This window comes from Phoenix dactylifera, chromosome 13, assembly GCF_051530095.1.
Source record: "Phoenix dactylifera cultivar Ajwa chromosome 13, Ajwa_hap1_PhDact_Kaust_v1.1, whole genome shotgun sequence".
Classification (NCBI taxonomy): Eukaryota; Viridiplantae; Streptophyta; class Magnoliopsida; order Arecales; family Arecaceae; genus Phoenix; species Phoenix dactylifera.
In genome coordinates this window covers 4,157,143-4,180,082 of record NC_143202.1, presented here as the reverse complement: position 1 = coordinate 4,180,082, position 22,940 = coordinate 4,157,143, and the positions used below count along the sequence as shown (strand labels likewise).

The 22,940-nt window shown below is 38.4% G+C and overlaps 1 protein-coding gene across 5 annotated transcripts in view; it reads right to left on the bottom strand.

Moving 5' to 3' along the window:
* The window catches only part of LOC103696501 (zinc finger CCCH domain-containing protein 27-like), a 29,050-nt gene extending 13,842 nt beyond the window's left edge, over nt 1–15,208 (bottom strand). The window contains exons 1-8 of one of the 5 annotated variants that reach the window (XM_026800920.4): nt 15,050–15,186; nt 9,519–9,623; nt 8,764–9,134; nt 8,250–8,348; nt 5,637–6,589; nt 3,640–4,866; nt 2,862–3,209; nt 1,038–1,572 (exon numbers count right to left, since the gene is read on the bottom strand). In XM_026800920.4, the coding sequence (XP_026656721.4) occupies nt 1,039–1,572; nt 2,862–3,209; nt 3,640–4,866; nt 5,637–6,476 (2,949 nt within the window). In that variant the 5' untranslated portion in view covers nt 6,477–6,589; nt 8,250–8,348; nt 8,764–9,134; nt 9,519–9,623; nt 15,050–15,186 and the 3' untranslated portion in view covers nt 1,038. Of the gene's footprint in view, nt 1–1,037; nt 1,573–2,345; nt 2,485–2,861; nt 3,210–3,639; nt 4,867–5,636; nt 6,590–8,249; nt 8,349–8,763; nt 9,135–9,518; nt 9,624–15,049 lie in introns of those variants that run through there. The other 4 variants (XR_016398262.1, XM_008778159.5, XM_088710118.2 and 1 more) reach the window with 4 other exon arrangements.
* Nucleotides 15,209–22,940: the final 7,732 nt, after the last annotated feature.

Sequence of the window (22,940 nt, the reverse complement as noted above, 5' to 3'; positions counted from 1 at the left end):
ATAAACAGATCATAATCAGGTGGCGAATTATAAGTTCTTCTAGTCCACTTGCTGAAATTTTGCCAGAATATTCATTTCGTGTCTCACTTCAGGATATAACAAAAACTCCATATATAACCATTATTAGTGATGAATCAAACATTTTCATCTTAAATTAGCTGTAATAAGGTCTAGTTTTGATGCCTGGTTGCAGGCTAAATCCCCAAAGATACAAGCAAGACTTTCCTTTGAAATAGATATTAAAACAACTGCTGTCTATTGTACACCACAGATGTAGTCTACGCTGGCCTTCCTTGCATCCTTAGGTTTTTAATATTCTTCCAAGTTGTCTATCATGTTACAACATTCCTGGAAATATGATCTTTATGATCTTTTTATTGCTTGCCTATTGGACCTTAGAAATTTATCAGCAGCTTAGTCCCATCTGCCACTTAGCAAAGATCCTCCAGTGTTAAATAAGTATTCCACAAATATCTGCCCCAGCTTTTAGTTCCCATTTTTCTTTCTTAAAGAACTTTTAGTTTTTACTAATCCCAAAATGATATCATTCTTCTATCCAAGGTCCGCCGTACCGGTACCGGTCGGCGTACCGGTGGCGGGCCGGACCGGTACGGTACCGGTCCGGTCCGGTACGTACCGGCCGGTATCGGTACAGTACCGGCCGGTACCGCGAGCCAAAAAACACAGCGCCTCGTGCTGTGGTTCATATAAAAAAAAAAATTTGTACCGGTTCCGGTACCGACCGGTACGGGCTCCGTACCGGCCGGTACGCACAAGAAAACCGGAGATACCGGTTTTCTTGTGGTTCCGGTACCGGTCTAGGACCGGACCGGTACGGCATTCCATGCTTCTATCAAATCTAGCATTCAATCTGAATGGCCAGGAGCAATCACTTCACAAAATAAAAGCAATCAACTGCTTATATATTTACCAGCAATTTGCAAATAAAATCTCACGTGGAAAAGAACAAGTCTACAACAAAGCAATTTCATGTTTGCTCAGCAGATAAAAGTGTTTATGACCAAAATCAATCATACCTTACTGTGAAAAACCTACATTGATGGCAGCTCCAACCATCGGAACATCAGACATTGGGGGATGCTCCTCACATGATATGGTACTGGAATGAGAGGTCTGTACCAGAGCCTTGGGCTTGGTAATGAGAGCACAATTTGTGCTTTCAGCATCCTTAAGAGACCCTCCATTTCTAATAGCAGCTACCTGTGACATGACATTGCATGCTGGCTTTCCTGCATTTGATGAAGATGATGTCACTACCTCAGCTTGGACATCAGGACTTAAAGCCCCCATAGGAGTTGAAGTTTCTTGGATGCTATGATCACTGTTATAATTGGGGAAGGCTGTTAGCCACGTAAACCACAAATTGTGACCCTGCCAATGTTTACCATTAAGAAATGCATTCATGGCAGAATGACGGGTGGTAAAAGATATACAAGCAGAGCAATTTTGAGATGGCTTTAAGCTTTCATTCTTGGTATGATCTTCTGGCTCTTCGAGCACAACAGAAGAGAGATCACCAAAATATGAAAAATGATCCTTCAAAGCAACAACCTGTAATGAACAAAAAGATATTGCATCAATAGTAAAAAAATAATTGGGTGACATGCTGATACCAGCACAGTTTTCTTTTGTTTTTTCATGGAAATTTTAAAAAGAAACAAATAATGAAAGATCATACAAACTACAACCAGAAGACAAGTAAAAAATGAGAGAGAATAAATCTTTCATCCGTGACAACATGTCAAAAGGCATATGCCCTCCAACATTCATTATGCATGTTGTTTGAAGTCAAAGATATATGAGATTCATACTAGATTCGCATTAGAACTTTAAATTTTTAGTTTCTTAAGATATTAAATATATTGATGTTTCTATCAGAGACAATGTCTGGCACAGTGCAAGAAATCAGATTCTTCAGACTCTAGAAAAGTTGAGGGCACAGTTACTAGTAAACAAGTAGCTTAGAGGAAATACTGTATATTATAGTGAAGCAGGCAAAGAACAAGAATTTTCAGCATCGCAAACAGAAAAAAGGAAGCCAGTAAGTGTGAACTTTTCATTGTCATACTGTCAGCCCATGATACTCGGACATGCAGAATCCTTATGAGTCAGAGATAAAACCAATGGTTTACACAAATGTCAGCCGATAAAAAGTCCACAAACATGCCATGAGCTAAAATAACATTCACAAAAATATAATAGGATCACAGTTATATTGTACATAGAGGGTGATAATCTTAAATTGTTTGGAAACAATGACCAAAAGAATTTCATGCTTCAGTAATAAATGAGGGCATGATACAGTATGGGGTATAGTACTGTACCAAAACAGTAACGGACAGGTACCGGTTCGGCTAACTTTGTTTCTTTCACAGAACATTCTTTCCTTTGAGAACAAGGATGGGAGAAATCCTAGCCGAAATCTGGTTGAGGGCGGGACTTACAAATTCATTCAACAACACTCTACAACAAGGAATGAAAATCATAGATTCACTATAGATATTAACACTTTATATTTGCAAATATAAAAAATCCTAAAACTGTTTACTGAAATATCCCAAAGTTTGCAGGGTATATATCCCAAACTCCTCATGATTCATTCCCTCTTTACTTTGCATCTAGCCGGAAAATGAAAATTGGTGATTTTGTATCTTCATATATAGTAGTAGGCTATCTTCCAAATCAATTAACGTTGATGTCTTCATATGAAAGACCAAGGTAAATTTTCTGTTGCTGAAGCATGCCACGTTTGTATGTTAACCAGCAAGTGCCCATGCGCATGCGTGCGCGTACGAGAGAGAGAGAGAGAGAGAGAGAGAGAGAGAGAGAGAGAGAGATACATTTGCCAACTCAGCTGGTAGAGGACGAACAACTCTAAATGAAGTAGGAGAGTTTTCCTGCTTAAATCTATCCAGCACCGGTCCTGGCAGATGACTTGTCTGTTTAATATTCCCAGGAGATTGCTGCAGAGCACTTGAATTTTCTTTTGAAGAGTGTGGAACAAGAATCTCCCCAGAATTTCTCTTTTCCAGTGTCCTTTCAGCTTCTAGATGTGCCCCTGTTGTACAAAGATTAGTGGACCTCGGGGCTACAGCTGCTCTCGCTGCTACAGCTTCATTTGCCATGTCCACTTTATGCCTCTTACCTGCCTGTTCAGAGGCTACTTCCTTCTTTTTGCTTGAAATTGCCTGCAGTCGAAATATCAAAGGCTTTAAATACCCTAAATTTAGATCCCCAATCTTAAAGGCGATTATTGTTATTCAGAAGTTATCATTTTTATTTTAATGCTTTTAAATCAAAAACCAAGTAAGAAATTATATTATGGAAAATCAAATCAACTACATGTAAATTTAGAAATCTTCTAGTCCTTCCTTTAAAATTCAAAAATCCAAAACATGTAGAAAAATTCAAAGAAGATTGCATTTTAAGGGGAAAAAGATTCTTCTAAGAATTAAAAAAATGGTTGAGAAAACCAATACGTTCATGTTGCAGATAACTGATAGCTATCTTTGACATTTTTACAAAGTTTAATTCCGGAAAACGGCGTGCATATTTCCAACACAATTGCCAATCCTAGCCTAAAAGATTGTTATACATAAACAAAAAAGAAGAGATTACTTGTTTCTCTAATTTATGCAATTGGCGCCAGAATTCATCACGTTTTTTGTCCAAAATTTCCTGCTTTTTATGAAGTTCCTCTTTCAAAATCTCCAAACCCTCCAGCTTCTTTTGCACAGGAGGTGCTGCTTTTAGACAATTTGCTGATAAACTTTGTGGAGGTCCACCAGCAGGCACTGATGCTTCAGCCCCAAGCACACTGCTTCCCTTTGGAGCTGCAGATGGGAGATTTTCTTTACCTCTGTCACCAATGGACAACTGAGATGCAACAAAGGGAGCTGCCACACCAGGAAATTGCATAGACTTATTATGGACACCGCCATCTCCCTCATCAGAAATTGTATCTCGGTTGGCCCACCATAATTTTATAAAACGGTTACCCATTACAGCATCAGGTGCCTTCAGTGCAGCTTCTGCCTCCTCCCTCATAGAAAATTGGACAAAAGCCTTTTCACTGTTCAGCGGAATATAAACGTCAATGACCTCGCCAAACTTCTGGAAGTGTGAAAGAAGAGCTTCCCTTCTGTTGATTTTTTGAGGAATACCATTTACATAGAGAGTACAAGAAGCTCTCTGAGATGCTTTACCACCATTACGTCCAGAATCTGCACGCAGTCTTGGTAGAGGTTGAACAGCTGTTGCTTTTGGACCCATCGCCTTACCAACAGCACGCGTTCCTTCAGTGGCAGAATGATTATAGGCCATTGTTTCCTCATGATCTTCCTTCATTTCATTCCCAATATGACTTGTCACAGTCATATGACTATTAGCCTTCCTTCCTGTTTCCGACTTATTCCCAGGTCCTATCCGGCCCCAAACAGAGCCAATATTGGCCATAAAGCTTCTGCCAGGGTGCTCATTTCCAATGCCATCAGATAACCTGAGACCCGGGCGAGCAGAACAATCAGCACCCCATAAAGCAACACTGTTATTTTTTGGTGAAGGAAGCCTCAAGTGTGCACTGGATGTTTCAGGATGTTCATTGTTCCACAGAGGCTGATCAGGATCATAGACATCTGCTTCAGAAACACCTGAAGCAGAGGAAACTCCATTCAGTTTCAATGCATCATCTGTCACTCCAGATTTGTTATTTTTCATAGATGCAGCTTTACTGCTTGTCAAGAGGCTCAAAAATGCACTAACAGGTGGTAAAGATCCTGCCCCAGCTAGAATTCCCAGTGCATGTGAACTTGGAATTGAGACAGGAAGATTGAATTGAGACAGACTCTGCAAATTGCTAAAGAATCAATTAGTTATGAAAGATACACAAAATAGTACAAAATAAAACAATCATGTTTATCACATATGTGTGACTGGCAGATGCTTACTACCAGATACAGGTTGTCACACACTTGGCAAGTGATGTCTGGCTGCACCAAGAACTCATGCTTCCATAAAATCACAACAAGAATAACACTAGGGATGGCAACCCCAACAAAGTAAGACAACCAGGCAAGGCCTGAATCAAAGAATTGACTATGGATATCATGCTCACAACAGGGACTAATTAAATTTAGAGGTATGAGTTTTTCTGGTCATGTAATTTGCATGAGCAATAAAGTGTCCAAAAATCAAATGCGAAACCAAGGTCCGCCGTACCGATACCGGTCGGTGTGCCGGTGGCGGCCCGTACCGGTACGTACCGATCCCGTACCGATTCCGTACTGATCCCGTACCGGTTCCGTACCGGTCCTGTACCCGTACGGCAGTCGTATCGGCCGGTTTTCCAATGAAAAGCTTCCGGTACCGGATCCCACGTTGATCTGGTACCAGTCCCAGTCTGGACCGATTCGTACCGGCCGGTACGGGCCGGTACGGCATGCCCTGTGCGAAACACTAGAATCATATGACCATGAAGTTCTAATTTATGTCGTGTGTTTTCCTAAAAGCATGTTTAGTTATACACGTGGGTGAAAGTTTATGTTTCTAAAATATTTAAGCAGTAGAAAATCTTGATGCTAACATACAAAAAGTTCGATTGAGAAAAAGATATGCACCTGGACATCTTCAACAACAATTCGATTTACACCATGTTCCATCAGGCACATATCCCCTCTCAAGCAAAAACCTCGCTCCTCAAAGTCTCTACAACGCTGGCGCAGCGCGCCGATATTTAATAGAGGGCTGATTGGGGGCTGAAGAGTCCCTTGCAAACCAAGTGGGTGAAGCGGATCCAATATTGTGTTATTCATTCCAGGAATAAACCGATATGCACCCCAAGATGCATTTTGTGTATTTGCAGCACTTGGTAAACCTGTCCCCGCATATAGACTAGGATGTGTAGGTGGTCCTTGTGAAGCTATCTGCGATGCCAAATCAAGAGTGTCATAATGATTGAACCTTGAATCATGTTGACTCCAGGGAACAGTATTCCTTCCTCTTCCCCTCCCTATAGAAGGGCGACCTGTGGATGCAGAAGAATCAAAACGGGAACCAGTATCAGTGTGGAATTGGTTTAGTCTAGCCCGAGGGCCTGAATCTGAAGGAGCCCGCATCTGTGGTGTCAAGCCAGCACCTCGTTTCTCTGACTTTGAAGAGACATCCCTTTCCAAACTAGGGTTATATTCTTTTTCAATTTCACTAGACTGAGGACCGGTTTCCAGATATGGTTGCCCATTTTCAAAAGGCTTGTTTCGCTTTCTGTTAGGCCTTCTTATAGGTGGTGCATGAAGATCATTGTCCAAAGAATGTGGCCGGACCTCCCTCCTACGATGTTTGTGATTACGATCATCATCATCACTAAGTTCTTTATCTTCTGGATCACTGTCTGGTTCAGAAGATGAAAAAGAATGAATTTTTTCCTTTGGGGATGAACTTGTCCTCTGTACAGTGTCCATTGTGGGAAACAGTGATAACTCCAACTTCTTGATAACATCCAACTTTTTATTGGCTATTGCAATTGAACCATCTTCAAGGGCCTGGAACAAATTTGTGATAAATGATTTTGTACCTGCAAACATAGGATGGGATGGAAACATTAGGTGTTGACTGACCAAAGCAGAACTACAATATAAACTACACATTAGTTTTAAGTAATGGCACCCTTGTAATGCATGAAAACCATAAATGTAATTAAAAGAATTTGTCTGTTATGGTAATTGTTGCAATATCACTGATAGGGAAATGTTGTCTTCTTAGCCATCTTTGGAGAATCAGTTGTCTAACCAAAGCCATGCACAACGAAGAAAGCATCGGGCCGAGTAAGAGTAACGGTTAAATGCTTCTAACTTTGATTGAAATCTGAAATTAAAACCAAATTATCTCTGTTTCATCCAGAACCAAAACTAGGCTTACATACAAAATTTCAGCCAAAACAATATACCATGCCATTTTTCATTTCTTTGAATTTCAGGAAGATTTTTTCTCATGAAATAAATCTTGAGAAGATTTAAAAGCAATGTTAATGTTGGGTTTCAAAGAAATTAGAATGGCAAAGTTTTGGCATATGCCTATTTATGATAGGGGTAAATCTCATAGAAGTATAATCTTATTCATGGCATTTTCATTAGATAACAAAATCACATGTTATATTCTAAAAAATGATGTACCACATTATTTTTCTACTCTATCGTACTTTCAAAAAATGATAGATTATCATAGAAATAGATTTATGTCTATTACATTGTTGTTGAATGATATGATCATATCAAGGTCCGCAATCTTGGTACCAAGTACCGTATCAGTACCTTATCGGTATGGTAGGGTACAGTATGGTACATCTCCGTTTCGAAATAACTCTCTCATCCATTTTCTGAACTTTTGTCTCGGTATGGACTGGTACGCGTCGATACGGGACAGTACGCCTCGACATGGGAGGTATGGAGCTTGTACCGCCTTGAATATGTGTTTCACACCAATATTCTTCCAATACATTATGGTACGCCCCGTCTCACATTCAAAAATAATGTACCATGTGATTTTCTTTCCCTTTTGTATTTTAAAAATAAGTGTTAGATTACAAAAGAAAGTGTCAAATAACTCAAGCCCAGAATCACCAAAACAATACATTCAAAGGTCAAAAGAAATGGAACTTATTTTTTTGGCATGTGAAGCTGGGCCTTTTTTCTTAATTCCAATAAAAATTGCTAAAACTGGCAAAAACTCCAAAAACCAAAATTTCAAACTTGCAAAAGTACCGATTTGATTCAAAGGGTCGGGAGAGATGAAGGGAACCCAAATAGATTGAGATGGAAATCTAAGAAAGAATTGAAGGGGGGGAAGGCAAAAAATTGTTGTTTCACACATTATGTAGTAATTTTCTATATGTATTATGTAATAACCAATGTGAATTTATTTTATTTGCTACTTAAAATCTAAAAGGTGCCTATTAATCTTAAATTTAAAAAATGGTATGCATGTTAACCTCATGTAACGAGCGAACCCTCATTATAATAAGAATTTCAAAAGTGCACTGACACATCCTTTTTGTTTAACAATGTAACATTACTGGATAGCCAAATGTGAGAAGCTTTCTACTAAATGACTAATGAATTCTATCATGCAAAGATTCGAATTTTTTCAATCAAAAAAAGGGTGGAAATATAATAATTCATGGATCAAATGTCACTTTAGCATTTATCTGTAAAAAGATTGGTGGCTCAGGAACATACCATCAAAACTACCAATATGATTTCCACCAATAAAAACATTTGGAACTGTTCTTTGTCCAGTCCATTCTATTAGTGCAGACTGTAGTGCTGTTCCATCACCTTCATGAATGAGATTAAACCAATCAGCAAAAAAAAAAGAAAAAAAAAGGAATAAAAATTTTATCCATCTAGTATAGTCTTCGAAGATAACTATGGTGGAATCAGTAAGTCATAGGACATAAATTAATACAATTCCATCATTTGTTGAATACGAGGATAAAATTGTTTCATTGCATTTAAAGAAGGTGATTCTAAGCCCACAAAGAAAAAAGAAACTACATTACTATAATAATGTGTCCCATCTAATGACCTCAAATATTGCTAATATCCTTGAGTAATGCTACAAAGGCATCAAGTATAATTAAGCAAAGTCCAATAAGCTGTGGTGCTACTTTGCATCTTTATCTACAACCTGCAATTTAAGGAAAATAGCATATAACACAATGAGATATTATTAGAGCAAGACTAGTAATACCCCTTAGTTCTGTAGTTTTAAAGCATCCAACTCCAGGCAAACTCCTGATGTAAGAATCCTATCATCCAAAGAGAACCAAAATATTTCTTATGCATACAAATCCTGTTCAATTACCACTGTGGTTTCTAGTGTTGGTTGTAACAGTCCATTCCAGGCCAATATCAGCACCTAATACTAGGTCCATACCAAGTTCCAAGTATGCCGGAAGATATCAAGCAGTGTTTAGCAGACATGGATCGACATGGCTCAGCACAGCTTGGCATCGAGCCAACAACCTTCTTCTGAATCTTTCTGTTACAACACAGCACAGCATGTGTCAACACATGCCATGTCGGTGCACTTAAATCCTTCATCACCTCATGTGCAGAAACCTACAGGTGCCACAATGAGTTATCCACTCTATTTCATTATAGTCTAAGGCAACACTCAAAAGAATCACATATCACTATGACATATCTTATTTCTAAAGTTATTGACCCTTGTAGTTTAATCCGTTCTGTTGCCTCAATGAGAAAGGCATCCTTTTGCACTAATAGCAATTTCAGGTTATAATCCACAAAGAAATGAAATTAAACAAACATCAAACCAGGCTGCATGATAAATCATGTATTGCTGTCCATAAGATATTCCACAGGAAAATGATGAAGGCTATTACAGATAAGCAAGAACAGTAGAGATCCAAGACATTTTGCAACAGTAACAAGCACACAATCTGAAGATTTTCAGAATGAAATTGACCAGAAACATGTACTCACTTTCAACATCTAATTCAAACACTTTATAACTTGCTCCTAATTGTGTTAGCAACTTCTTAACCTGCTTGCAATATTCACAGTATGTCTTGCTGCAACCACCAGAAACTGTATTAGAAATTCATGAGCCACAGAAGGTAAAAAGGATGAATTGCATGTTAATGAAAACAAAGATTCAACATCAACAGTTAAAAGAATGTGCTGGCGCTAAATGAATGACAACCCTCAGTGTTGTTGAAGACTTCAGAATAAAAGAATCTAGCTAATATTTTGTGCGTCAGGTCTCCCAAAAGTAACAAATCTAATTTTCAGATCAAGCCTGTCTTTTTCCAACTAAAGTAGGACTGGGTTTAGAGCAAGTTCCAGAAACCGAGTAAAGCGAAAACCCAATGAAGCAATGCTCAGAAGTTGATGAAACCATAAAAGTAATAAATATTAAGAAGTGAAGCCAATACCTCACTTTGCAATTTTAAGTTTTCAAATAACTTGTTTTAAAAAAGGTTTTTCAGCTAAAATTACCATAGTAAGATAAGGATGTGTGGGTGTGTGTGTGTGTATATATATATACACACCTAGGATACAGCATAGACAGAATTTGAAAAACCACATCAGCTAAATATAGTCACTTACAACTTACAAGTAGGGCTGCAAGTGGATTGGATTGACCCACTTCTGACCCAGAACTGACCCAGAAATAATCCAGCCTAGTTCAAGCTGAAATTAATTGGATTAGGCTTGGATTGAAGAAATATGAGGCATTTCAAATATGGATCGGATCTGGATCACTATGTATCCAAACCAACCCAAACTACCCTAGACTAATATACACATTTTCATAACCTTTCTTGAATCTATCTTTTTTTACTTCTAATACTATTTTTTATGGAGTTATTCATCCCCATGTTTTTATTGATTATAACTTATATATGGCCATCAATGAAGTCTTTTGTGAAGTGGATTGTTGATAATGTTTACACATTAATGGTTATTTTCTTACAAAACATGTTTATAATATAATTAAGTAATTTTTTTATGGATATTTCTTATGGCTTGCGTTTGGATTATTTTTTACCCTAGACCTAAAAAGCTCAATACCTCAATAAATAAATCCTAAACCCGGTCTTATCCAATCCAAATAGAAATGGATTAGGCTTGGGTTCCGTATTTTGATTGGATTGGAACCAGGGCGCACGAATTCCAATCCAACCCAACCCACTTACAGCTCTGCTAACAAGAAACTGCAAGCTTGAAATTTGCGGAAGTAGGAAAGAATTCACCATGTTTTCTCATGGCCTCCCCATTCTTCACATTTCACAAGAGGGGAAGTGCAAAATTACAACATTAATTAATACAAGTGCTTATTGATTTAAGTATATAATTAAGGCTGCATTTGGTATCATTTCTACTTTTCTTTTTAAAAGAATTTGGAAACAGAAAATCTTTTTAAAATAGTGGAAGTAAAAATTTTTTACCCACCTTTTTCAAAAAAAAAATAGAAGTTATTTAAAAAATAAGAAACGAAAACAGAATAACCGAACATGTTTTCTATATTGGATTCCGTGTTTCTATTTTAAAAAAGAAAACAAGAAAAAATATTGTTGACCCAATAGATTGATTTTGATGAGTACAAAATGTTTGAGTATAATGCTAATTGTTTTCTATTTTTAGAAAAGATAAATTTGTTTTATAGGAAGGTAAATAAGGTTGAAAGATTAAAGAAGCATAAAAGAACAATTCTCAAAGTTGAAGAATTTGCTGAAGAATTCTGGAAGATTTTGAAGTGACGTGTAAACCTTCGAAGATCATGAGTGGACTCTTGTCGAGCACGAGTCGACCCCAAAATAGTCGTAGGCAGAAAACAAAATGCAGTGAAAATTGGTCTTCTCATGAGTCAACCCTATAGATCATGAGTCGGCCTCAGGCAAACTCGAGTCGACCTCAACAGTGACCACAGGCGAAAGACAAAGCACAGTGAAAATACGTAGTTTTTCAAGTCAACCCCTGAAGAAAAGAAATTGACCCCTGAAAATCACGAATCGACCAATGAAGAAGTAACGGCTAGTTTTTCCACAAAACCAGAATGGACATATTCACCTCCAACGGCTCTTTCAGCCTCTATAACGGCTAGAAATGTCTTCCAACTATTTTTTGAAGATATAAATGCATGAGAATACCCAAAGAAAATAACAAGAAAAAAAGGAGTTAAGAAGAGTTGAGTGAAAAAGGTAAAAGAAAAGGAATAAAAGTTAACCACCACTCTTAGAGCTTCAAGTTCTATCACAACCAAGGAATGCTGAACCGGCCCGTACTGATCCCCGTACTGGCCCGTACCGGCCTAAACTGGCCCGTACCGGCTAGGCCAAATTTTTTGGGGCTTTTGGAGGTTGAACTAGTGGTACCGGTTCGGTACCGGTTCGAACCGCTCCAGACCGGTACCGAACTAGTCTGGTGGCCGACCAGTACGCCTACCGGTACTGGTTTGGCAATCCTTGATCATAACATATAGAGCAAGCAAGAAAGAAAAAGAGAAAGAGCTAATTTCATTCTTCAAGATCCCAACATTCACAGCAAATCAAGCACAAGCTATAATGAGAAAACTTAAAATTTGTAAAGTTTATTGTGTATGTATTTTCTCTCTTTGATTAGTGCACGAGATTGGAGAATCTCGCGTGGGATTTTGGTGTGGCTGACACCGTAAAAAATAGCAACTTTGTAAAGTCTGGCTATACCCGTGAACAGCTAGATTGTGGTCAATTGTCCTGAAAAATCGACTAAGTTTTGCTGAGCTTCAAAATCAGAAAGGAGTTCCTAAGAGTTGGAACTTGGAGTTGGTTTAGCTATACCAGCAAAACAACTTGATTTTGGTTATTGCTAGAAAAAATCAATTAGGTTTGGTTGTGAGCCCAAAAACAACTGAGCTATAATCTTATAAATTATAGTGAAATTCTCAAAAAGAAAGCCTTGGAGAATAGATTAGCAGCTGAGTTTGGCTCCAAACTACTATAAAATCTTGGTGTTTTATTTGTTTATGCTTGTTCTTATTTTCTGCACTTATTTATCATTCATTTTGTTGTGCATACTTGTGTTAAATCAAATTTACTTAATCATTGTTGAAGTTTGTAAAAAATTTCAAAAAGCCCAACTCACCCCCCCCCCCCCCACCCTCTTGCGTTGTCATCTTGGGAAACAAATACCAAATAGGGACTAATTTGACCAATGTTGTGAAAATATGGTTGCTAAGATAGTTACCTTGCTTAAATGGATCATCACCATGACATTCAAATACTAAGAAATTGAAAGTCAAGATCTTTAAACTAGTTTTTTTATCTATAATTAGCCATAACATATTCAAGAAGTTCAAAAGCAAGCTAACCTGGTGGCTGACCAAATTAAGCAATCCTAAAAGAATTTTTACCTATTTTGTAAAAAATTAACGTACATAAAAGTGGAAGCTTACTAAATTTCAAGTTTGCATCTAGATTTCAACAATTAGGTAGTGCATCCCATTTTTCTAAACTTATTTAAAATCTAATTTGATGGTGATCAAGGATCTCTTGTCAGCCATCGTATGTATATATGTACATTCGTATGTCTGCATGTATATATGTACGTACATATATACATGTATGTATGTATGTCTATGTGTGTGTGTAAATGTATTTATATCTATATAAACACATTAGAAAGTGACTTTGTAATAAAGGACAAACATGATATTTACTTTTCAAAAGATAAATTTGTCTGTGAAGAAATCCTCCTTCCAATCTGGTAGGTCAACTTCTTCATTGACTATTATTTATAGGTTTACGAAACCTCTATTGTCATAACTTGATCAGGAATAGGGTACCAAATAGCCAAAGGTTGATATTGGGTAAAAAGTTGGTCTTTGGATCATACCTTGATCCATAAAAATGAACCCGTATAGATAGAAGAAGGCTAGTTGGACAACAAAAAATAATCTCTTCATAAAGTTGAATATTGAATATTTAATTTGAATTTTGATTATTCTTTAAATAGTTTTAACCGAAGATATTATGCGCGGTGATTTTTGAAAATTATACAGCTGGTCGCCAAAAAAATTAAACTATATGGCATTAAAATTCAACACAAGGTACAGGGCTAGGGCTCATACAAGGAAACTGGGAACAAGTAAATGTCGATATCACATAATTCTGCATACCATATTTTGTGAAAGCAACAAAAATATAATCTTTGCCTACCACCAAGTTCTGAGTAATGTCCTCCTTTGACCAGATCTGTGACTTATACGTGGTATGATCATCTACATGCTTCTAAAAAGATGTTCAATATCAAGGAGCCATCCAACTCACTTCCAACCTTCCTGAACTATTGACTAGAACCTGTTTGATAATTACAGTACATTTGATTTTACAGTTAAGCCTAGTGATATAGATACATTTACTCTCATTTAGCCCCTTAGCTTTTAATTATGATGGCATCTTCAAATAACACTGGTGCTTTTAGATTCTAGATCATGAAGCTTTTTGGAAGAGGATTATTGTAAAACTTAGAATAAGGGTACAAATGTGCTTTATAAGATTTTGCTTCTGAAAAAACATAGAAAATTTTTCCCATCACTTTTTTTCATTTTGACTTTAAATGGACACTCTCACGACATGTCCTTCAACAAATTCAACTTTTACTTCCTTCGACTAAAAGTCATGGAGTGGATGTTGCACTGACTCACAGATCCCTCAACAAAGGTTCTAGAACTTGGAATATAACACCATAAACCATATGGCATAGTTTATAATATTTAAAAAAAAAAGAAAAAGAAAAAAAGGCAAGCCTAAAGATGTTTAACATCTTTATCTTTCATTCAGCACTAAGGTTTGGAAGCTTATCTGCCAAAGAAGCCATTAGAAGAGCAAGCCTACAGAATTTTTGACACTCTAGCCATCATTTGGCTAAGCTTCGGAATCTTATCCACCAAAGAAGCCATTAACAATCAATCAAACAGAAATGCAGCTTTTTGCAGTACAAAAATGCACAGGTTAGAGGCAACTCCCCAGTCCTCAGGGACAACACTTTGCAATTAATACGGTATTTTTGGGGCCTTGCGTGGTGATTCTTTTCCTTTCTTCTTCAAATATCTTCTCGATTAAAAACAAGGCTTCCAACTTCCCAAATTTTGTCATTCCATCATGTTAATAAAATCTTCCATCCTCCTCAAACTAACATATAAAAAGGAAAACTTCGCACTCACACTACCGGTCTACACCATTCTTCACTCAACAATCCAACAATTCACACCTCTCCTAAAAAAATTTCCCCTTCTCGACCTCACGGCTCCTTCCCCCAACCCCCTCTGTCGGTCACACTGCAACGCATCAAACCTAATTTTCCATCCCCGAATCCTCAACAAGCCATCAGACCAAGCATCGATCACCAGATAATCAAAACAAAGAGCTCAAAAGACAAAACAAGAAATGGTCGAAAGAGGATTTTGAACAGGAGAAGAAGCAAACCATCGAATTCGAAGGAGGGGAGAAAGTGGCAGAGGGGAATCGCACCTGAAGACGACAACGGGGGCGGACGAGGCGACGTCCTTGGCCTTGGCCAGCGCCACGTCGAACCCTAACCTATCCTCCTCCGTGGGCGAGCAGCTCCTCCGCGGCCCTCCTCCCATGGCCATTTCGAGGGATGGGCTGGGCCGGCACGTGCTCCTGGGGTTGGCGGGGACTATTTAAAGGCTTGGAAAAGGCTTAGACAGAACGAACTCGACCCAGTTCAATGGATCCTGGCCTAAGCCTGGTCCACAGTAATGAAAATTCCAAGTAGCAGGTTTTGGCATGGGCAAATTTTTTATCTTCTTCTTGCGGTGTCTGAGTACACAATCCATTTGGCTGGTGTGAGATCAAACATATAAAACTCTGAAACTTAGCCCAGAATTTTAACCTAACTTACCCCTCTATTTACTCTCACCCCTGGATGTATATATGTCGCGACCAGCATCTAGGTTGAGTCATGAGGATTAGGGCATGCATGTTTATCCTCAAACATGTCCCAGTACCTGGCAATACTAGGAGTCTGATTACAATTACTAGGAAAGGAGGCTAGTTATTGGAGATTCAAATGTTAATTGCTATGCCCCAAGAGAGAGAGAGAGAGATCATCATCAACCAAATCTATTCTTCTTAATCTCTATTGAGGTAATAAGGGAAAAAAGATAGATAGCCAAATATAGGTTATTCACCTCTTCTTCTTTCTCATCTCCATTTGCTTAAAGGGTATAAATTGTGCTGTGGACACTACCAACTAGATAAGAAGTTTGGAACCTCCTCCTCTCCTACATCCACCAATAAGCTAAAGAGATAGGGAAATAATGGGCTTTGGCGGGTTAGGATTAGATTTGAAGGATTTAAGGTATCAAAGGAGGTCTTACAAATAAACTAGTTAACCTATTTTTCTGATAAATTATGGTCTCGCCACCTCAATAGTAAGGATTGGGTCAATAATATAAAATACTAGTTGCAACCTATTGGTGCTAGATTTCTTGTGGGAAAGAATGGCTCGTGCATTCTTAATCGGACCATGCAAGTGCGTAGATGCACTACTAGTATCAAAAACCAAAAAAGAAAATGAAGGATTATTAGTATGGGTCCTAATGTCGTGGGCTTCAAAGACTTTCACCACCAAGACATCACCTACTCAAAAGAGGAGAATGTACGTAGTAGATGAGGCTACAATTTTATGCTAATAGCTATGGATAAACTAGGGTAAAGCAAGATAAACAAAGCTAGGTAAATAAAAATAAATGCAACGATAAAGATAAAAATAACTATAGGTGTTTGATTAGCCAAAGATCATTTTCTTATAATTATATTCTACTACTTATACAATATATCTTAAATGGCCTAACTATTAGCTCCTATCACCAATAACCATCCACGCATGTCCGCCACATCTCTTTAGCAATTCCTGTAGTTTTCCTCCATGATTTCACTTTTCTCATTCCAGCAACTACTTACGTCCTTTCCTATGTTGAGTGAATACTATCATCAAGTCAAAGGCCTAGTTCTCCCATGTCATTGGACTGGGTTGATCATAGATGTGAGGTCTTAGCACCACTCGCCCTATGCCTCTATGATCGTTCATCGTACCTCAACCAAACTTTGTTCATCCTGTCAATATTATATATAAACCTTGTTAGATGTATGCCCTATAAGTCAATCTGGCAGATACATTATTAATTATGGAACATAAATTTGTACTTAACTTTATTATTATTGAATAATAAATGGGCATGTTTTCATTCATATTGTTTATGTGTCTATGAATCGTCCAAGGAATTAATAAGATGATGATACATATTCTCAAGAGTTGAGAATTTGAGCCATGTATCATTGGTGATTAATTTCTAAATGCTCGTGATCAATGGATCATCACGAGGATGGTGATCGATCCGATCAGTGCACAGATCGCTTTCCTTATGGATGGACGAGACTCGAGTCCATAGTGTAGGGACACTGAAGTGATAGTGCAGGTGCTTGTTAGAGAACAAGGGTACTGAGCGTGACCAAGACAAAAAGTCACTTGGATGTCTATCCACTCGTCAGTGACTTGCTTGATGTTGCAGTAGTGTGACTGGTCCTTTGACCTGCGGTGCTTCGGCTATTCACAGTGAGGCTATTGTAGTTTGACTGCACATATACATGGTCTCTAGTCATATGGGTCCTTGTTGTGTAGATTGGCTGCAGTAGGTTCACTGTAGGAGTAGGGTATGCACTTACATGGAATCTATCGACCTTGATAGAAGAGGAGTGATTCTATGTGATTTATTAGACTGAATTCTAAGACCTTGGCCAGGGCAGAATATATAGTGGAAAAGAGTTTTCTACTCTCGAACTTAAGTCGAATAAATCTAGACATATGACAGACGACGGGGTTTGACGAGTTATCCATGACCTCCGGTCTGTAGGGATCCACGATAGAAGGACTGTATCATACGATAACTGCACCTAGAGGTTAATCATTCTATTTTGCTGGGTGGCTACTACATACTGCTAGGTGTCACTGGTGGATGGTGAGACTCACAGGGATCATCTTGATGGTCGATAATCCCTGGTGAGTTGAGTTGGAATTGTTTCAACCCATTGAAAGGACTTTTCAATGATATTGTAATAGAGATTGCAATATTTCTCACTATCAGTCAGAATAGAACCTATGAGGTCATACATATTAGAAGTATTGACCGATCCGATGGTTGAATTGTGATTAAAAATCACATGTGATCAATTAGATTGATAAATGATTAACCCGCTAAGAGTTAGTGGTTAGAAAAAGAAATAATTGTAATCGGATTGCAATTTAATTTAATTTAATTAATTGGATTTAATTAAATGGACTTGATTATGAATCCTACTTGGAATGGAATTCTTGAAGTCCTAATTGGATTAGGATTTCAAATTAAATTAGAGTCCTACTTAGAATAGGATTTCTAAAGTCCTAATTGTCTTAGGGCTGAAATTTGAACAAGTCCTGATTAGATTGGGATTTTCTCAAGTCCTAATTAGATTTTAATTTTAATCTAATTAATTAAATGACTCTTAATTGGATTAGAATTCAAGAGTTCAATAGAGTCATGGTTCAACTAATTCCTAATTAGATTAGGATAAGGAGGAAATTGAAATGGGTTCATACAAGTCCTATTTTGACTAGGATTGGACTCATGCATTATATCCAAATTAAATCACCCATTAATTTGATTAAGTGGCAGATTTAAATGGATAAAAGGGAGGGAAATATGCCCCTCTCTTTGAGCCATGCGTGGGAGAAAAAGGAGGGGCGCACGCCCCTCCTAGGTGGCATGAAATAGAGATAAGGATGAGCTCCTAAAAAATAGGAGCTCATCTTTATCCCTTTGCATTTCAAAAGAGAGAGGTGATTTCGGCCAGCATTTTTTATGTTTTTCTTGGGCATTTCGGCAGCACCTCTCTTCCCTTCATTCCTCCTTTCAGCCGCAAGAGAAAAGGGAGAAAAAGAAAGGGTGGTGGCGCCTTCTTCTTCCTCTTCCTTGGGTCTAGCGCATGAGAAAAGAAAAAGGCTGCAAGGGCTTTGTTTTTTGTTCCTTGATCCATCCTTCTTCTACCTCCTCCCTTTTGGCATTCAAGAGTTGATTGTAAAGGGAGGATATCAGCCATCCATAGCCATCTCTACAAGGGAGCTAGCACCCCGGTGAGATCCAAAGGCTTCGATCGAGTCAGTACTTCGTGTGGATACTTGTAGAGGCCGGACGCGTGTGCGGCTTCTACTAAGCCTTGATCAAATACCACTTGAATCAGATTTGCGGAGACCATCTACCCGCACAAGGTGAAGATCTAATCTTCTTAATGATTTTAAAATAGTTTAAAATAATTTAATTCTAATCTATCTACAAACGAAAGGTTTTAAAATACGTTCATGCGATGAACGGATACTGCATATATTTTTCCGCTGCAATCTGAAAATTATTTCGAAATTTTCATGGCATATGAGGGATGCTAACAGTAGTATCAGAGCCAGGTTATGTAGATTAAGATTAGAATTAAATTTTTCAAGGCATTTTAGATCTAAAATTTAAGGGATTATGCTTGCTGAAATTTATGTATGCAGAATTTTCAGCTTGCTGATTTTTCTGCATACTAATGAATGGATGCTTAGATTAATGATTCTAATGCTTTGATAATGTGATTACAAATATTTAGAATCAAATCTTGCATAATCAACAAGTCATGAGATGAAATAATCAATTAAATTATAGATCTGAAAATAATTTTTTATGCATGTGATGCGTATGGTGATGATCATGGATGGACCCTTTGAATGTGCTGAAATGTTCTGCGATGTTCTGTGATGCATGTAATTTTAATTTTTAGATGTCTGTGTGCATCTTAAATTCATGTATTAGAGACCTGCGTGTCTCATGAAAAAGGTTGTAATTTATTCTTTATTTTTATTTTAATTTTTAAAGTAATCTAGGATGTAATCTGTGATGTGTGTTGCACGTCGATGGTTGATCGATATGTACATCAACAAGCTCAACATGCGCGGATCGAGATCAAGGGTTGATTGAAGATAGATCAAGGAGTTGATCACAATTGGACCTAGAGGATCAAGATCGAGTCAAGAATTGAAGACGATCAAACCAATTGACGTGCATGTGCTTGTAAAATGACCCCATCCTGGATCCATGATCATCACCATTTAATTTTATTTTTGATAAATGCCTGGATGTTTAATGTTTATGTTTATGCGTGTAGATTTATATTTGCATTAGATGTGAAAACGCGATCGAGTGAAACCTAAATCAAAACCTCCCTAATCAGTCGAGGGTGAACCAACATGAGTTAGTCATATTAGATTAATTGATCTAATTAGTGTCTAGGCAAGCCTAAAAGGTGGTTACTTAATTAGGACCTTACTCTCTGAGTAAGGGGAGCCTCCCACCTGCTTACCTGGCCAATTGTTCGATTACCTCTTATGAAGAACTCAAGTTGCAAACACTAAGACTTGATTATGCAATATTAAATCAATAGGTCTTCCACCGTAGTAGAGCTGCTAAGGTCTTTTCGGTGTTGATTTGTCTCGGCTGGATACAGTGGGCAAGTTACATCGGAGGACTGGACCTCTCTATTAGACATGAGATGTTGTGGGGTAAAGGTGGGGTTAGGCACCAATAACTATTAGGTGAGGACCCAATGACGACTTTATTTCTGCGGTTATACGGTGGGTCTGACTTAACTAAGTAATGAGGCCAATAACTGTTAGGTGAGGTCTTCATAACTTAGAGACTAAGTACCACTGCAATTTGCTTGAGAAGCATTGTACAAGAGTTATACACTCATCCATTTATATGTCACCAATAACTGTTAAGTGAGGCGGCATGTAAATCGGTGAGACCGCAGTACCCACTAGAAATTCTAGTCGCGTAGGATTTTCGTTTCTCTATCAGGAAAGTATGAGAGATTCGAGAAAATAGTGGGAGCATATTTGTTTTAAAAGATCCTAAAACAAATAGAGTTCAAGTACAAAGTCTAACTAGAATCTTTACTCGCTACAGATCACAATGTCAGCTTCAAACCCTTTGATCCGTATTCTTGAGACCAACCGACTGACCGGAACCAACTACAAAGACTGGCTTAAAAACCTGAAAATTATTCTGAATTGTGAGAAACTAGGGTATGTGCTCGAGAACGATATCCCTAGGTTACCAGCATGTCCTACTAATGATCAGCGTGAGACGCATCAAAAGTGGACAGATGACGATATTAGGGTCAAATGCTACATTATGGCATCCATGACTAATGAACTTCAATGCCAGCATGAGAATATGAAGACTGCTAGGAAAATACTGGCACACCTACAAGAGTTGTATGGTGAGCAGAGCCGCACTGCACGCTTTGAAGTGTCCAAGAGACTCTTCAAGGCAAAGATGCGCGAGGGGCAGTCTGTCCATGATCACTGTTTGACTATGATCAAGGATCTAGAGAAGCTTGAGAAGCTCGGTATGACCATGCATAAGGAACTGCAGATAGATCTGATCCTGCAATCCCTTCCTGATTCATTTGGACAGTTTATTGTAAACTACCATTTGAATAAGATTGAATGCACTAAGACCGAATTGTTGAACATGTTGGTAACTGCTGAGGGAGCCTTGAAAGGTTCAAGGGGCTCTGTTCTAGCTGCTGAGCTAAATTCTGGTTTCAACAAAAAGTCTACTTGGAAGAAAAAGAAGCCTGTAAAGAAGCAGAAGAAAGACAAGAAGCCTAAGAAGGAAGTTCATAAGAAAAAGGCTAGTGACAAGGAAAAATGTTTTCACTGCAATGTCGACGGCCATTAGAAAAGAAACTGCCATTCATACCTCGAGAGCCTGAAGAACAAAAAGGCAGACTCACCTTCTGAAGGTATGTTAGACTTGCTCGTAATTGAAACTAACCTTACGGTTTCTTCTACTTTTAGTTGGGTTATAGATTCTGGTTCTAGTGCTCATTTGTGCACTACTATGTAGGGTCTAAACGAAAGTAGAAGGCTGGCGGAAGGTGCAGTAACCCTTCGGGTCGGCAACAGGGTAAGAGTTGCTGCTGTAGCTGTGGGCACCTATCCTCTGCAATTACCGTCTAGATTTAGTTTATTGCTTAGAGACTGTTATTATGTCCCTGCTGCTAGCAGGAATTTGATTTCTGTTTCATGTTTAGCACAGGATGGTCATGTTTTGACCTTTGACAATGACTGCTGTTCTATTTATTTTAGAAATAAATTAGTTGCACGTGGTTTCATGATTGACAGTCTCTATCGCTTACATGTCAATGTGTCTGTGAATGTGTCAGAGCAAGTAGCGAGTGCCATAGGATCTAAAAGATCCAGAGATAAGATAAACCAGAAGTATTTGTGGCACCTCAGGCTTGGCCATATTGGAGAAGACAGAATGAACAAAATGGAGAAAGATGGGCTTCTCGGCCCATTGACTTCCGAGTCATATCCAGTTTGTGAGTCTTGTCTTCAAGAAAAAATGGCTAGATTGCCCTTTGTAGGACATGGGGAGAGGACCACTGAAATACTTACCCTGGTACACACTGATGTGTGTGGCCCATTTGATGTGTCAGCCAGGGGTCGTTATTCGTACTTCATTACTTTTACCGATGACTATTCACGATATGGGTATGTGTATCTTATGAGATACAAATCTGAGTCTTTTGAAAAGTTCAAAAAGTTCAGAAATGAAGTAGAAAAACAGACCCGAAAAATTCTTAAGGTTCTTCGATCAGATCGAGGAGGAGAATACCTTAGTGGGGAATTCCGGGACTCTCAAAGAGAATGGCATAATCTCACAATGGACGCCTCCAGGTACATCTCAACTCAACGGGGTTTCAGAAAGGAGGAATCAGACTCTATTGGATATGGTCCGATCCATGATAAGCTTCACTGATTTACCTATGTTTCTTTGGGGAGATGCCTTATTATCCGCAATTTACTTATTGAATAGAGTTCCCTCTAAATCCGTTCCTACCACACCGTATAAGATATGGCATGGTAAGAAGCCGAGTCTTGGTCATCTCAAGATTTGGGGATGTCCGGCCCACGTCAAACGACAACAGGCGGATAAGTTAGAGCCTAGGACCATAAGTGCTCGTTTCATTGGATATCCTAAAGAGTCATTAGGATACAATTTTTACGTCTCAGATGATCACAATGTGTTTGGGAGCCGACATGCCGTCTTCCTGGAAAAATAGTTTATCCTTGATAGAGGCAGTGGGAGGAAAATTGAGCTTGAAGAGAAAGTCTCTGAAAAGTAACGAGTAATGGATCCTATAGAACCTATTCACACAGAGCCAGTACACATAGTACCTCCTCCAACTTGTAGATCTAGTAGGGTCTCCCATCCTCCCGATAGATACTTAGGTATACTAGTAGAGGACACCAAGG